The sequence below is a fragment of the Bos javanicus genome, chromosome 12, assembly GCF_032452875.1.
Source record: "Bos javanicus breed banteng chromosome 12, ARS-OSU_banteng_1.0, whole genome shotgun sequence".
Taxonomy (NCBI): domain Eukaryota; kingdom Metazoa; phylum Chordata; class Mammalia; order Artiodactyla; family Bovidae; genus Bos; species Bos javanicus.
Window position 1 is genome coordinate 11,843,449 of NC_083879.1, and position 17,378 is coordinate 11,860,826.

Sequence of the window (17,378 nt, forward strand, 5' to 3'; positions counted from 1 at the left end):
GGCCTCCTGGAGTCTCTCTTGGACTTAAGCCAGGCCCTGCCAAGGACCCCTGCCCACCACCTGCCTGACTTCTAGCATCACAGATTAGGTTTGTGTGTTTTTGCATTTCATAAAGTGGGATCGTAAAGTATGTACTCGTCTGTGTCTGGCTTCTTTGGTTCAGCATCGTTCCCAGGAGAGGCACTGACACTGTTCTGCCCAGCAGCTCTTGATTCTCTGTCTCCACCATAACAATGTCCAATCGTGTGACTTTTGACCATACGTCACAAGTGATGTCTCATCTGCTGCTGCTGCTGCTAAGTCATGTCCGACTCTGTGTGACCCCATAAACGGCAGCCCACTAGGCTCCCCCGTCCCTGGGATTCTCCAGGCAACAACACTGGAGTGGTTGCCATTTCCTTCTCCAATGCATGAAAGTGAAAAGTGAAAGTGAAGTTGCTCAGTCGTGCCCGACTCCTAGCAACCCCATTGATTGCAGCCCACCAGGCTCCTCCATCCATGGGAGTTTCCAGGCAAAAGTATTGGAGTGGGGTGCCATGACTGTGTTACTTCCAGCTTGGGGCTATGATGAGTAATGTCGCCATGAGTATCCTTGACCATGTCTTTTGCAGCAGGTACAGGTGTATTTCAGTTGGGTGGATATGCTGGATACACTCAGGTTTAGGAGATGCCATGAAATAGGTTTCCAAAGTGGTTTTTCCAATTTACATTTCCCAGGATCAGTGTATGAGGGCTTCCTTTGTTTGTATCCTCACCAAAACTTGATATTGACAGTTTCTTTTTTCTTTTAATTTTAGCCATGTTGGTGGGCATCTATTCTCTTCTTTAAATTTTTATTTGTGGATAAATGAATTATTTTTGATTCTGCCTGTCACAGATATTTTAGAAACAAGAACCAGTACTTTTTGTTTTTGAGAAGTGAAAGAATGTGCTAGGCTTTTGCTCCAGAACGATGGACACAAAGACATTTTTATATAATAGCACTATTCATTCAAGTATATAGCTTGCAGATAAATATGGACGGATAATTTATTATCTGTCATCCAGCCAGCCCACCAGTACTTGGAAACTCAAAACAGGAAGAGGCATGTCAGGATGGGTGTTCTTGAAGCCAATGTGCTGGAGGTGGGGAGGCTCTTCAAAACTCTACTGAGGGCTGGAATAGAAATATTGATTATTTTGGTCTGTGTATTTTATGGGATTTATTAAAATGCTTCTTTAAATAGTAAGTTCCTACTGTATTTAAACATGTAATTTTATTTATAACAAAGAGCCAAGACATGTTCTTTATTGATATTTCTATTGCATGAAGAAAAGTATTCTTGTAAATATGCCCGTTTGTTTTGTATTATGTCATAAATTCATACTAATGAGAATTCATTATATATAAAGATAGGTTTCACTAGTAAAAAGTCTACATTACAGACTTTCTAAAACAGAAATATAGTTTCATTACTTTCATGTAAAGAACAGTTAGAGTGCTCAGAGGATGACGTATTCTGGTTAATTTCATTTTCTGGGAAATAATTTGGTTAACCAGAAAGCACACACAGACTCACACACACACCACACATCTATGGCAGTGAGGACACCAGGAGGAATAAATTTGACAAAAACCAATTATCTTGCGGTTTGTGACACTGGGTCTTGTGACTTCAGCACTGAAAATATTCTGACTCATCTTAAATCTTCACTTATTTGGGTTATGGTTAAGCAAGACTTCTTTTACTTTCTTTGAGAGAGTTGTCGTTATAATTATTTGATTTATTTATTTGTGGCTGGGCTGCGTCTTCACTGTCACACAGGCTTTTCTCTACTTGTGGTGAGCAGAGGCTACCCTCCGTTGTGGGACTTCTCATTGCAGGGGCTCCTCTTGTTGGGGAGCACCGGCTCTTGAGGTGACGGCTTCAGTGGTGCACAGGCTTCTCGTTGCGGCGGCTCCTCTTGTTGGGGAGCACCGGGTCTTGAGGTGAGGGCTTCAGTGGTGCACAGGCTTCTCGTTGCGGCGGCTCCTCTTGTTGGGGAGCACTGGCTCTGGGGCAATGGCTTCAGTGGTGCACTGGCTTCTCGTTGCGGCGGCTCCTCTTGTTGGGGAGCACCGGCTCTTGAGGTGAGGGCTTCAGTGGTGCACAGGCTTCTCGTTGTGGCGGCTCCTCTTGTTGGGGAGCACTGGCTCTGGGGCGATGGCTTCAGTGGTGCACTGGCTTCTCGTTGCGGCGGCTCCTCTTGTTGGGGAGCACCGGCTCTTGAGGTGAGGGCTTCAGTGGTGCACAGGCTTCTCGTTGCGGCGGCTCCTCTTGTTGGGGAGCACTGGCTCTGGGGCGATGGCTTCAGTGGTGCACTGGCTTCTCGTTGCGGCGGCTCCTCTTGCTGGGGAGCACCGGCGCTAGGGGCGACGGCTTCAGTAGCTGTGGCTCCCGGGCTCTAGAGCACAGTCTCAGTAGCTGCGGTGCACGGGCTTGGTTGCTCCGTGGTTATGTGGGATCTTCCTGGATCTGGTATGGAACCCATGCCTCCTACACTGGCAGGTGGATTCTTTACCGGTGAGCCAACAGGGAAGCCCAAAGACTTCCTTTATCTATAAACTCTACAAGCAAGTCAATCTTCTACTATTCCTTTAGAATTAATGAAAAGATTAGAAAGGTTTAAGTGGCTTTGTAGAAAGCACATCCATTCTACAGAGTAAAACGTATAGATGACCATCACTAAGTACTTGTTGGGTGAAGAAATAGATATAAATGGATATTGAGGATACCTGGGAGTAGTGATTTTTTTTATTAAACATTAGCTTCTGTTATTTAAACATTTCTCCATGTTTGACTAACATATACTTTTCTGCTATTGATTCGTACCATTCAAACAAAAAGGATGCTGAATTAAGGTAAACTTTTGTATAGTATTTGTAAAACAATAAATTATAAATCAATGGAAATAATAAAAAATTTTTCTTTACAATTCTTGATATTTTGACATAATATAAATAGCTATTAAATACCTGTTAGGTTGCCAGTTGCTCTAAATGGTGAAATGGTATTGCAAAAAAGAGCAGATACGGACCTCTATTTTAGGGAATTTCCTGTTTCTTGAAGTAACATCTCATTACCAGGGAAAAACAAAACCAAACACTAGTGATTCATGTACTTAACAAAGGTGGTTCTTGTTAGAAGAGTGTGTACTCTCCGATGGTGACAAGGAACTGAACTATTAGCTGGGTGACAACACACTGCCATTTTACAATGAGTTGTTATGAGCAATTTCATGTCTCTCCTTCAAGAATTAAAAATTTTTTACTTCAAAGGAGCAGGGAGCTGCATGTATCCGTGAGCATGTATAACAGGCAGCTTAAACTCAATAGTTCAAAACTGGCCCCAGAGCCCGTCCTCTGCTCTCCTCAAGTTCTCTCGACAAGAGGCAACGGGCAACCCGTTCTTTCGGCTGTTCAGGGCACGTATCTGGGAATCGTCTCTGGCTTCTCTCTCCCTCAAGTCTCACACCTAGACCACTGGCACAGCCTCTCAGCTTCGGTGGCATCTGCCCATTTCGTACCACGCCCACGTCAGCCCTAGGTCAGCGGCCACCTCCGCCCACCTGGAGCACTTCAACAGCATCCTACTCGCTCCCCGCCCCGCCCTGGCCCCCTGACAATCCCCTCTCCATAAAATAACCAGGGGTATTCATCAAAACATGCGATTTGCAAGAAATATATCTAAAAAATACCAGCATGATTAAACTCTTAAAAAGCTTGACTTAACTCCAATTTCTCTAATCTAGGAATGAAAGCATTTGTTTCTCTTTGTCACATGCATTATCATACTTTTTGCTTCCTTCTATTTATGCCAACTTCTGGAGTTTTAACTTTTGAGATAATATGGGGATTCAGGCCCTATTTAATATTTTTAAACTGTTTTTATATTGTGTACCTTTAGAAAGCATTATTCTTGATATTTAAACTTTCTTTTCAACATATTTCCCCACAATTGTTTAGACCTGATTCTGTGTTCAACTGCTTCTAATGCTCATTGCTGTCCCTTTAATACCACAGAATTCCCATTCTTTTTTTTTTTTTTAAGTATTTATTTATTTGGCTACACCCAGTCTTAGTGCAATATATGGGATCTAGTTGCCTGACCAGGGATCGAACCTGGGCCCTGTGCATTGGGAGCATGGACTCATAGCCACTGGACCTCTAGGGAAGTCCCAAGTTTCCCATCCTCAAGGAATTTGATTCCTTTCTTAACTGGCTAGAATACTGACATATATAGAAAGGAATCAAATTATATATATAATGTGTCAGATCAGATCAGATCAGTCGCTCAGATCAGATCAGTCGCTCAGTCTGTGTGTCCGACTCTTTGCGACCCCATGAATCACAGCACACCAGGCCTCCCTGTCCATACACATTGAATTCAAAATTATTTCTAAAACAGATACTTAAGTGACATATATTTTTAAAGCCTCTGAATATCTGAAAATGTCTTTCTGTCAGTTTTGCACTTTGGCTGAGTAGAGAATTCTTGGGTCACAACTTTTCCCCCCTCAGATCCTGCAGACGTTCTTCACAATCTTCTGGTGTTCAATACAGGTAAGATGAATTTTTCTTTCTTGGATGACAGCTTAGTTTTTCTCCTGTTTGCTTTTATATTTTCTTTGTTTTTGAAGTGTTATATTCCATGAGGCTGTAGTGAGGTGTATATCTCTTTTCATTAACTTTGCCTGGTACTCAGCAAAGTTCTTTTGATCCATTGACTTAGGCCTGTCTTCAGCTCAGCATGTTTTTACTATTACTTGAATTATTGCTTATGTGTGATTTTTGGTGGCCTCCTTGGGAATATTGCTGGCTTATTCAGTATATATTTACTGGGCACTTACCATTAGCTAAGTACTGTTCTCCTTGTTGGGAAGGCTTATGGCTCCATGTGTTAGCACTCTGCTCTGTTTTTATTGACCGGCTTTCTTAGGGTTTCTACCTCTACAGTATGGAACAACAATTCAAGTTTTCCATTCACATTAGTAATTAGACTTCAGACTGGATTGAGTCTGTTCTTCCTCCTTTTAATGTAGATTTCAACCTTGGCATTGCGTTTTTCATTTTCTTCGAGTCCTTCCTTATGGCATTCAATTCCCTTATTATTCCTGCTTGCCTCTTGGCCAGATCCTTTTAAGATGTCTTATTTCACATACTTCAGGTTTCTTTGAATTGTGAGAACACAGAACAGATGTTTTCTAAAAATCTTTGTTTTCTGAAGAAAATATTCTAGCCTGTTGACATCTTCTTCTTCTATAGCTTATTACTTATTATTCTACCTCACTGAAGAATAATTTCATACATCTCATCTTATTTAATTTTTTTTGTGCTCTTATTCTTGGATGATGAGACGGCTGTTCGAAACTGTTCGACAACAGGTTGGATAGACTCTCCACTTTGTTATTATTAGAAGTCTCCTTGAAGATTTTAGACTAGTATTAGCAGTCGAAGCAGAGCTTTACCACTAGCTCAAGAGCTCAGCAGGAAAGGAGTTGGAACTGTGGACAGTCACAGCATAAGAGCTTCATCTCCACATCATTTCTTATTTTGTTTGGAAAAACCATTGCTGTGGGGCCATTTAGCCTTTGTTTGATCTCGTCTTCAAGCCAAGGATAAGTTGGGGCTGCTCTGGCCCCTTTCCCAGAGTTATTGCCTTTCCAGCTTTCTGCTTGTCGCTCTCTGCCACCGTGTAAAACCCAGCCCTCCCACCCCCACTGCTCCCAGCGCTGCTGCTGTCAGACACGGCTACTTGTAGTGACAACGTAGAGGTCAAGAGATCGTCCTGACCTTCTAAGAAAATGAAAAATGCAATGCCAAAGTGGAAATCTACATTAAAAGTAGGAAGAACAGACTCAAGCCAGTCTTAAGTCTAATTACTAATGTGAATGGAAAACTTTATTATTCCATACTGTAGAGGTAAAAACCCTAAGGAAGCTGGTCAATAAAAACAGAGCAGAGAGCTAACATACAGAGCCTTCTCACCAGCTCTTGGGGTCTCTCTTCTCCTCCTCCCCATCTCTCCAAGTAAGAGATGTTAATGTGATTTGTGGTCTCAGACTCACTTGCTAGTACTGCTGTTTCTTAGGAGTCTGAATTGTCTTTGGTACTATTTTTCATAGGGGTCACATTACATTAAATTTAGCAAAAACTCTTCAAAGCTCCTCGTATGTCATTAGCACTCTTCCCTATTACATGGGTTTTTCAGTTTACAACCTCTTAGTTTTTTAATCCTTCTAATGGTCACCTGTCAAAGACTGAGTTCAACGCCTTTGCTCATAGAGCCTGGAAGTCAGGACTGTATTTCTCAGTGGTGCTCAGTTAAGCTGTCCTCTTATGGCCACGGAGAGGCCACTGCAGCCTGGCGTGCTGCCATCCATGGTGTCACAGAGCCGGACACGACTTGGTGACTGATGCCTCGTGACGATGCCTCGTGTGCTAAGAAGCAGTAGTTAGCATTGTACTGCTCTCTCTGGAAATGCAGATGTTCCTTGACAGGACTGCCTCCACTTCTCCCTGCCGCACTCCCCCCGTCCCCCACCCCGCCAACCCCCACCAGCCCAGCAACTCTTTGCTCTCTGCTGTCACCTTTGTCTACACGTCTTTCCTCTTGGCTTAGGCTGTTCTTCTGCACAGATGACCATAAAAGCACAGAGATATCTGTATAGATATGTAAGCCTGTCTGGTCCTAATCTTGCTGTTGAACTTGAGTCATAACTTAAAATCTTCAAGTATCATGCTTGACGTTTCTCCATGGATGTCCCAGTAGTGCGAAAGCATCAGAACAGCCAGAGCAAACATCTGCTTTCTCCACAAGCCTCTCCTTCTCACGTCTTCCTTGTTTCTGTCCCCAAGGGCTCAAAAACCTCACCATGCCCCTCTCCCCACGTTCCATCAGGAACTCTCTGTGGTCCTACCTCTCTACTGTCCCATCCTTTCCTCTTCATTTCAATTACCCTGGTTTGGGTGCCTATCACTTCCCACCTGAATAACTGAAGTGATGCTATGATCATATCCCTTCATTGGGCTTCCCAGGTGGCTCAGTGGTAAAGAATCTACCTGCCAGTGTAGGAGATGCAGGTGATTCGGTTAGATCCCTGGGTTGGGAAGATCCCCTGGAGGAGGAAATGGCAACCCATCCCAGTATTCTTGCCTGGAGAATCCCATGGACAGAGAAGCCTGTTGGGCTACAGTCCATAGGGTCGGTAAGAGTCAGACACGGCTGAGCATGAGCACAGGACTTAAATGATTATAAAACTTCTCTTTTTAGGAAAATATTATTTATTTATTTGGCTGTGCCCTGTCTTAGATGTGACGTATGGAATCTTTAGTTGAGGCTTGTGGGAGCTAGTTCCCCAACCAGGAATTGAACCTGGGTCCCCTGCATTGGGAGCATGGAGTCTTAGCCATCAGACCACCAGGGAAGTCCCTGAAACTATGTACAGAAGATAAAACCACACCACTCCCTTTCTCAGTCGCTTCCACAATCCTCACTGACTACAAAAGGTAGTCAGCATGGATTCACCTTCTTTCCAGTTTTCGCTCCACCACCCCCTACACACAGGCCCACCCCGAAGCTCTGAACTCTAGTCATGCTGGAGTTTGCCATTCTCCAAACATCCTTGTGTTAAAGTCTTTGTCTTCTCGTTGGTTCCTCCTATCTTGACCAGAGCTACCCAGACTGCCTTTGCTGTGTGAACATTTGTTACTGGTCTGTGATAAAATAGGTCATGTGAACTGATAGTAATCATTTAGAAATTTATATGACAATTTGACAAAGTAATTTTAGATTTGTTGAACCTAATATTTAGTAATATCGGCTTGGATTTTGTATGCTGTTTTTTTATATCATTTTTTCAGTAATTCATTTCTGTTATATAAAGTATTAATCTGTTAACAGGAAAAGAGGATTGAAGAACAAGGTAGCCTTTGTGAGGAGTTACTGGAAACAATCAACTGGGCTACTGCAGAAATAAGCTTCTTTGCATGTATTCTAAGTTGCTTCAGTAGTGTCTGACTCGTTGTGACCCCATGGACTGTAGCTTCCTTAGGATCCACTAAACTGGTTACTAGGATGTTAGAGAAACACGAACATAAAGGTATTATTTTCCCAATTAATGTGTGTGAAGGACTGGTCTTAAAAAAAAAAAAAAAAGTATTCCTTTGTGATCAATTGATTAAAAAACAAAACCTGGCCCCTCTCCACAGAAAGTTTGAGAAGCTCTGGTCAAAACCATCTTTCCAACAGCATCCTTAGAAGAGTTGCCAGTTGAAACCATACTCATCCTTCACGGTCCAGCTCAAATGACCCTTCCTCTGTGAGTCCTTCCTTAACTGCCCAGCCTAGAAGTTGCTCACACAGCTGTCCCCAGAACCACAGCACTTAGTTAAGAACTTTCTGAACCTTTACCAATTGTGTCTTCTCTTACAGCTACATGCATCTTCTTCACCAGGTTGGCTGTTGAGGTCAAGAACCATTATGCAAAATAGATATTCAGTCCCCTGGGTGAAACACAGCTATTATAGATTAAATAAAGTGAATGGGGAAATGCTTTCCATTCTTTGCCTACCGCAAAGTGGGGGCTCTGAATAAAGTTCCTGACCAGGCAGCCACTCGCCTCCCAGCCTCAAAGCCTTCTGCATGTCACACTGAGTGGTACCCTGCCCGAGGCTGGCCCCCAGCTCACACCTGGGCTCACACAGTGTCAGCCCTTTCTCTATGCTGTGCCTTCCCCTGGGCATTGTTTTCACCCTGGTCTGTCTGGTAAATACTCGTCTGTCCTTAAAGACTCGGGTCACGGATCCTTTCCTTCAAAATCTATCCTGAAGGTGTCCCTCATGGTCCAGTGGTTAAGAAGCCATCTGCCAGTGCAGAGGACCCAGGTTCTATCCCTGGTCTGAGAAGATCCCCCACGCTGCGGGGCAACTAAGCCCGTGTGCCACAACTACTGAGCCCAAGCACCCTAGAGCCCATGCTCCGCAACAAGAGAAGCCACTGCAGTGACAAGCCTGAGCACCAGAACTAAAGTAGCTCCCACTCACCGCAACTAGAGAAAGACCCAGCAGAGCCAAAAATTACACAGATAAATAAAATATGAAATTTATCCTTGAATCTTCCTCCTCTGGGCATCCACTGCATTGTCTTCCTTGCTCTCCCCAGACACTTACATATTAAACAGAAATGATCTGTGCGGGTGTCTTCCCCACGCCTCCAGGCTAATACCTTTGTTGAGTATGGAGATAATATCTTATGAATCTTTGTGCCCTCAGTGCCAAGCACAGCGCACATCAGTGTTCAAAAACACTATTTATCTGAACAACATGCCCATTTTGAACCACTGAAGGAAAAATAAAGAAGATAACTGTTGGTCCACAGAGATATCATGCCAGACTTAACAAACCAGAGAAAGGCTAATTTAGTTGGGCCTGAGAATGAAATTCGGAGAAGGCAACGGCACCCCACTCCAGTACTCTTGCTTGGAAAATCCCATGGACGGAGGAGCCTGGTGGGCTGCAGTTCATGGGGTTGCTAAGAGTCAGACATGACTGAGCGACTTCACTTTCACTTTTCACTTTCATGCATTGGAGTAGGAAATGGCAACCCACTCCAGTGTTCTTGCCTGGAGAATCCCAGGGACGGGGGAGCCTGATGGGCTGCCGTCTCTGGGGTCACACAGAGTCGGACACGACTGAAGTGACTTAGCAGCAGCAGCAGCAGCAGCAGAGAATGAAATTACAGATGGTTGATTAGGAAAAAAACACTAGAGAGCAGACAGGATTAAACTCAGTGGCTTTTTGTAGAAAAGGATATTTTCTTTTGTTAGGGAAAGCTGGAATCAGAGATTCAGATTCTGAACTGAGTATAACTGGAGTTATTACAGATTCTACTATTCTAACAAGGAAATCTTGCTATTGATTCGTAAAAGGTTCAATCACCAGGACGCTATGATATCCCATGAGGAAGCCAGTCAAGAAGCAAGAGGAGGTCACTGGTGAAAGATGTCTTAATTGAGAAGAGGGACCCATTGTGCAACAGAGGGACATGTGGAAGAGGCATTAACTTGGAGCAAGACATTCCCTTTGCTCAGATATCGGTCCAGCCTCCTGGAATCAATGCGTGGGCTTCAAGCTGTATTTTGTAAGGTTATCCCAAAGGATGATTTGCTAGTTCCTGGCCAGACTTTGTGCTGTTCACCAAGGAAACACCCCTGGTTACTGGGATTCCACAATAACCCCAAGACAGTTGCATGGTATGAGTCAATCAGAACCAGGTGGGACTGGCAGGAGATGCCCCAAAGGGGACCAAACCCAGGTCTCCTTGCTCTGGTTGCAAACTACAGATCCATATGCCACAGCAGGCCCTGTCTATCTTTGGCCAGTAGCTATTTTCAACTGCCCCTAGGGTTCCAAACTGAGGACCAGAAAGCCCATTTAACACCTTGGTGGATTAAAAAAAAAAATTCCCTAAGGGAAACACTTGAAAATATTTTAAGAAGTCACCTTAGTGGATCTGACTTTTCTTCCTTTGACTGGTCTTGTAAACATAACATTTATCTTAAAGGACTGATGTGAAATTAAATGCAACAATGTCTGTAAAAGTAGCTATAGCATGGTGCCCAATGAATACCAGTCAACACATTAATCAGAAGGGAATTCTGATTCCTTCAGTTAAAAACATATTCTTGTATTTCTTCCTAGAACTGTGAATCTCCCAGTGGCCCTTTGGTCCACAGGGTAAAACCCAGTGCTGCCATGCTCTCATGTCATCCAGGGCCAGATCACCATCTGGTCCTCACAACGTGGCCCGCCTGCTCCCTTGCCATCGTCTCCCACCACACACACCGTCTTCTCAGCCACACTGAATTACGTGCTCCTCTCTGAGCTCACTGTGATCCCCCAGGCCTCAGTGCACTCATACGTGCCACGTCCCGTGTCAGAAATGTCCTGACTCCTCAACCAGCTGGAAGAGTCCTCAGGATCTTTCAGGAGTGAACTCAAGCATTTCATCTTCCATAAAGCTGATTCTCACTCACCCCGCCAGAAGCATGCACGTTCTCTACAGAACTTAGGAAACCGTTTGCTTGTCTTCTTTAAGTTTCTTCTTTGACAGCAAGGGCTGCATTTTATTTTTCTGTCCCATCAATAACTTAAGAAATGAACGAACGGACGTGACTATACCCCCTCTTCAGTTAGGTGCCAGCACCATTTGGCATCGTCCTCATCTCCCAGGAATCCCTCCTTTTGGCTCTGATTCACCTACTGCCTGGCCCGGGAGCTCAGAGCCCCTCAGAAGCTGCCCTCAATGCCCAGGGAAATGAGCATTTGTTAAGTGGAAGAGAATTCAATCATTCAGTGTTCCATTGTTCTATGAGGTGAGGTGCTCATAGGTCTAGATAAGGGAAATCAGGAAGTCTGATGCTTTTGAAGTCACCAGTCAAACTACTGCTTCCTGGACAGGAGGAAAGCTGAGGTCAAATATTTTTACTAAAATTCAACTAAGACGGCCAGAGAGTGACCCACAGGTTTTATGCAGACATTTTGGCATTAGTTAATTTTTTCTGACCGTCTGGCTAGGATACAGATAAATTTCTCCAGTGGTTCTGGGGTGGGTCTAATTGGGTGACCAGATTATTTTCTTGGTTCGTTCATGTTGATTACCTGTAAATTATCCAGGATAATTCGGAGGGAGTGCACCTGTCGTCGAACAGCCCCTGAAAACCTTTCATAGGTGGCAGCATCATATTCACTCATTTGGATCTCCTTTAGCCTAAAATTGGAGGGTGAAAAAGACAATAGCTGAGAGCAAGTATCGTGGGTCTTTTACTGACAGTCACCTACTGCTAGAAATAGCCAACTTCTTAGTAACTCAGTTTGCCTTTGAGGAGAAAAAGCAAGAAGTCAGAGAGAACAAATGCATGGACAACAAGGGGGAAGGCGGTGGGATGGGAGAAACGGGGAGGCTGGGACTGATACATGCAGACCACTGCCTGCTGTGGTTGCTTAGTCGCTAAGTCCTGTCTGATTCCCGTGAACTAGAGCCTGCCCACCAGGCTCCTGTCCAAGGGATTTCCCAGGTAAGAATATTGGAGTGGGTTGCCATTTCCTTCTCTTCTCAACCCAGGGATCAAATCCGCATCTCCTGCATTGGCAGGCAGATTCTTTACTGCTGAGCCAGCAGGGAAGCCTGTACGCTACTGATGAAAGTAAAAGTGAAAGTCGCTCAGTCGTGTCCGACCCTTTGCAACCCCATGGACTATACAGTCCATGGAATTCTCCAGGCCAGAATACTGGAGTGGGTACCTTTCCCTTCTCCAGGGGATCTTCCCAACCCAGGGATCAAACCCAGGTCTCCCACATTGCAGGCAGATTCTTTACCAGCTGAGCCCCAAGGGAAGCCCAGGAATACTGGAGTGGGTAGCCTATCCCTTCTCCAGCTGATCTTCCTGATCCAGGAATGGAACCAGGGTCTCCTATATTGCATATAGATTCTTTACCAACTGAGCTATCAGGGAATATATAAAATAGACAACTGATAGGAACATACTGTACACCACAGAGAACTCTACTTAATGCACTGTGGTGTCCTAAGTAGGAGGGAAATCCGAAAGGGAGGGGATACATGTATATGTGTATCTGACTGTGTTTGCTGCACAGTAGAAGCTAACATGGATGCGAGAGTTGGACCATAAAGAAGGCTGAGTGCCGAAGAACTGATGCTTTTGGACTGTGGTGTTGGAGAAGACTCTTGCGAGTCCCTTGGACTGCAAGGAGATCCAACCAGTCCATCCTAGAGGAAATCAGTCCTGAATGTTCACTGGAGGGACTGATGTTGAAGCTGAAACTCCAATACTTTGGCCACCTGATGTGAAGAGCTGACTCATTGGAAAAGACCCTGATGTTGGGAGAGATTGAAGGCAGGAGGAGAAGGGGATGACAGAGGATGAGATGGTTTGATGGACATGAGTTTGAGCAAGCTCCGGGAGTTGGTGATGGACAGGAGGCCTGGCGTGCTACAGTCCACGGGGTTGCAAAGAGTCAGACATGACTGAGCAACTGAACTGAACTGAACCGAGAAGCTAACACAACATTGTAAAGCAATCATACTTCAATAAAAATTAATTAATTAAAAATAACAATTAAAGAATACAGAAAACCAGCTAGTTTAAGTAAAAAGAAATAAAGGAAAGGCAAGAAGTGATGTCTCCAGCTAATGTTTCAAAAGAGAGGAATGTGTGTGTAGTGATGCGCTGGAAAATGGTAAACAAGTTGCCCTGAAGGGGAAAAGCAGCCCTGATTTGTAGTGTTTGTTGACGTTTGTGGTAACTGATTTTGAGCTATCAACAGAGAGGGCCCCTGAATTAGAAAGAGCCGGTGTGCGTGGGCTGTGTAGCACACCACTACTGCATCCCAGACGTGTGCCTGTGATGTTGGCAGGTGGTAAGTTCCTGTGGCAGGGTCCTAGAGAGATCCCATGGGATGCTTTTTAAGACCGAGGACATAGATTTGGTTGATCAAGGTAACAGCTCCTGCCCAGAGACTGTCAATAAAAAGGTTGCTTCGTAAAACAGGAGTTTTCTGAAATCGCTGATTGTGTCCTTTTAATAATTGTGTTCTAATACTACTGTGGTGCTGAAATTCTGGTGCTCCTTTTTATTATTTTTTCATTATTTGCTTCGGCTGCAGCCCTGCCTCTGCACTTGCAGTTTCCTAAACACACCCAGCGCCCTTGCCTCTGAGGCTCTACCTGGTTTCTCTCCCACCCTTCTTTACCTGCTGACTCCCAGAACTCTTCAAATCAGTGGTCGCCTCTTCCAGGAAGCCTGCTCTGATCTCTGGTCTGTGGTCTGGGCTCTAGTATCACTTGATGCTTGTCGCTATACAGTGGTTGCTACCTGTGCTAGAGTCTGCTTCCCGTCTCCCCAGCTGTCTCCTTTATTTTTTCTCATCTTTATCTGCATGGTGGTCAGCAGGATGCCTAGCATAACAGATGCTCAAAACAAACTGAGATAAATCACTGAAATACAAATAAGACTCCACTGTTTAAAACGTGCTAATGCTGCGTGCTCAGTTGTGTCCGACTCTTTGCGACCCGTAGATTGTAGCCCCCAAGCTCTTCTGTCCATGGGATTCTCCAGGCAACAATACTCAAGTGGGCTGCCATGCCTCCTCCAGGGGATCTTCCCGACCCAGGGACTGAACCCTCATCTCCTGTGTCCCCTGTATTACAGGTGGATTCTATACCAGCTGAGCCATCAGAAAAGCCCTACAGTATCTTAAACTAGTCAGAAGTAGAAGGTTTTGCAGTGTTGTATTCATAATAGGCTAATTCGATGACACAAATTTCTATAAATGTAATTTATAAATAAATTTATAGAAATGTAATTTATAGAAATTTCTACAAATTTCTATAAATGAAAAGGGTACTAATACTAGAATAGGGAAAGATGAATGTATAGCAAAAGCCTGACCACAACACGGTTTTCTAAGCTATTGCTACTGTGTGTGTGTATGTATGTGTGTACAAGTGTGTGCACGCATGCAATGTTGGAGGTATGGATCCTTGATGTTGAGCTGAAACTCTTATCTGGAGTGTATTCTTATTTCCCTTGGCTGGAGATGAACCCCCTAACGCTCTCACTGAGGATGAATGGTCTCTATTCCTCCCATCAGGCCGTGCTCTGGGAAGATTCCATTCATCAGAGGGCAGAGTGCTGGAGTCTTATTAGAATCACACCATGTTGGGCTCAGACCACCATGAGGGCAGACGGGCAGTTCCTGCCCTACCACCTGGCTGGTTAGCTAACGCCACCTCAAGTGTCAAGATCACGTCCTATGAAGTCTTGCTTGGTCCCCCCATGATCAGTCTCCTTCACGTATCTTCCATAGACATCTGCTATGGAACCTGTACATTTTATTGCTTTTGCTGCTAAGTCGCTTCAATCGTGTCTGACTCTGTGCGACCCCATAGATGGCAGCCCACCAGGCTCCCCCATCCCCGGGACTCTCCAGGCAAGGATACTGGAGTGGGTTGCCATTTCCTTCTCCATTATTATTTATTGCTTTTAATACATGTCTATTTTGCTCTATCAGAGTGTTTTTCAAACATATTTTCCACAGCAGAAAATGATCTTTACATTGAGATCCAGTATACAAAAATGCATGTATACATATGGGTGTGTGTACTTGAGCCAAATATTTAATGAAATTTAATGAACTTTACTACATGTGAGGTGCTCTGATATTTTCTCTTGTAATCCTCTGGGGAAAGGAATGTGCCTTATTTTTTCTCAGCATCTCAATGCCAGCACAAGCCCTGGTACCCAGTGGCATGCAAGAAATGCTGCCAAGTAGGACTTTGAAAACACTGGTTATCAAACAGTAAATACCCGAAAGGTAAATAACATCTGAATGGTTATTTCCTGAGGTGACATGCGAAGGTGCCCTATAAATCGAATTTCCTCTCTGTTCTGAAGGACAGAAAGGAATATGTGTGCAGGATTTGACCTCTTATGTGTAGTTTTGGCAATCTCTTAAACCTCTCTTAAGTTTTCATCGATGAAGATACGTCTCAAGTGTCAAGCCTGACAGATGTTGGGCATGATGACCACTGCAAGATATTTTACCAACATCCTTCCTACCTGGGAGGCCAGTACACTCTCACTCAAATAAGAGAGGTTAGGGGAAAAAAGTCGGCATAAAGCTTGTCCTTAGCAGGACACACACACACACACACACACACACACACACACACACACACATCAAGGAAGGAACCAGGCAGTTGGTAAGTCGCCCCAGGCAGACTGGTTTTTTGTAGAGAGATCTGAACTAACTCTAGTTACAATGATACCTCTGGCATGAGTGTGTTGCTCCCAAAACACACCACATGCTGTTCTAATTAGGAAGAAGTCTGGAAATCATATTCCAAGCTGTGTTAGCTTTCACGAAGATCACCTACAAGGTGTTCAAAGCTGATAACATTCTCAAAGATGAAGGCCGAAGCAGGGAGTGGGGAAAGAAAACAGGACACGCTGGCCTCTGCATCAGACAAGACCCCCAGCGCTAATACTCTCTGGCCCACAGAGCTGGCTGAAAACGTGTCTCTCTGCTGCTTTAACCCTGATCAAAACTGCAGGGCACAGCTGCTTCACATCCTAGTAATCTACGCAGACTGACTGCGCTTTGCTGGCACAGCGTATTCTTAAAGGGTATATTTATTGTTACGTAAGAGTCTGGGAATTTTAGGTCTCATTTTACTTTTTCATATAGGTCAGATTTAAATACTGTAATTTTGGATCGTTTATGAGGAAAACAAACATAAGCTAAGATCTACTGGGTAGGGCTGATTAGTCTTGCACATGGTCGTGGGTACAATTTCCACAATTGGCGCCCACCTGAGAGGCTTTTCCAAGCATACAAAAGCACCTCACCATCTATTTCACTCCTGTTTTGTTGGTTTAATGTCTGTCCTGCTTTGTACGTGTCTTATGCTTGTCTACTTCTGTTATTCTTCCTGAGTTAATCAGTTCATGACAAGTAAGAGCCAGTATCTAGCCAAAATCCAGATACAAATGAATGCTAACTAAATGCTCTGCTGATGCTGTCAAAACCCACCAGTAGAATTAGGCTCTTCAGGGCAATATGCTGGACCCCTAGGCTGATGGGTCGGGCTGGCCGTCAGTTTGGTTTCAGCCAGTATTTGAATTAAGCACGAAAGGGTGATAGCATTACTTGTTCGCACGTGTGTATTATCCATTCACAAACATGTATGTGCTTGCTATGCACTAGGTTCTTTGTGTAGCTACTGGGGATGTTTTGCTATTGTTTTGTTGCTAAGTGGTAGAGGGCAAAAACACCCTGCCCTCAAGGAACTTGAAGTCAGTGGAGAAGAAATCAACTATTCATACCAGTAACACAATGGGAAATAGTGATAAGAACTATGGAGAGAAGGTTGCTGCTGCTGCTGCTGCTACGTCGCTTCAGTCGTGTCCGACTCTGTGCGACCCCATAGACGCCGGCCCACCAGGCTCCCCCGTCCCTGGGATTCTCCAGGCAAGAACACTGGAGTGGGTTGCCATTTCCATGGAAAGAAGGTATCAGCTGCTATAAAAGCATACGTACAGGGCTTTGACTTCATTCTGCATTTACCTAGACTTGCAAAATAGCTTTGAAACTAACTATTGGATGATAGTGAAGAATGATTCTTTTACCGACAAAGGTCCATCTAGTTAAAGCTATGGTTTTTTCAGTAGTCAAGCTAAGCGCTGAAGAATTGATGCTTTTGAACTGTGGTACTGGAGAAGACTCTTGAGAGTCCCTTGGACTGCAAGGAGATCTAACCAGTCCATCCTAAAGGAAA

The 17,378-nt window shown here is 44.3% G+C and overlaps 1 protein-coding gene across 5 annotated transcripts in view; it reads right to left on the reverse strand.

Annotated features, from left to right (window-relative positions):
• Nucleotides 1-17,378, reverse strand: part of VWA8 (von Willebrand factor A domain containing 8) — a 401,675-nt gene that overhangs the window by 50,406 nt on the left and 333,891 nt on the right. For 4 of the 5 annotated variants that reach the window (XR_009739842.1, XM_061434477.1, XM_061434479.1 and 1 more), the window contains exon 40: nt 11,681-11,789. Coding sequence is in view for 3 of the 5 variants with exons in the window: in XM_061434477.1 (XP_061290461.1) it covers nt 11,681-11,789 (109 nt within the window). In the remaining 2 variants the exon portion in view is untranslated. Of the gene's footprint in view, nt 1-11,680; nt 11,790-17,378 lie in introns of those variants that run through there. The other variant, XM_061434481.1, reaches the window with a different exon arrangement.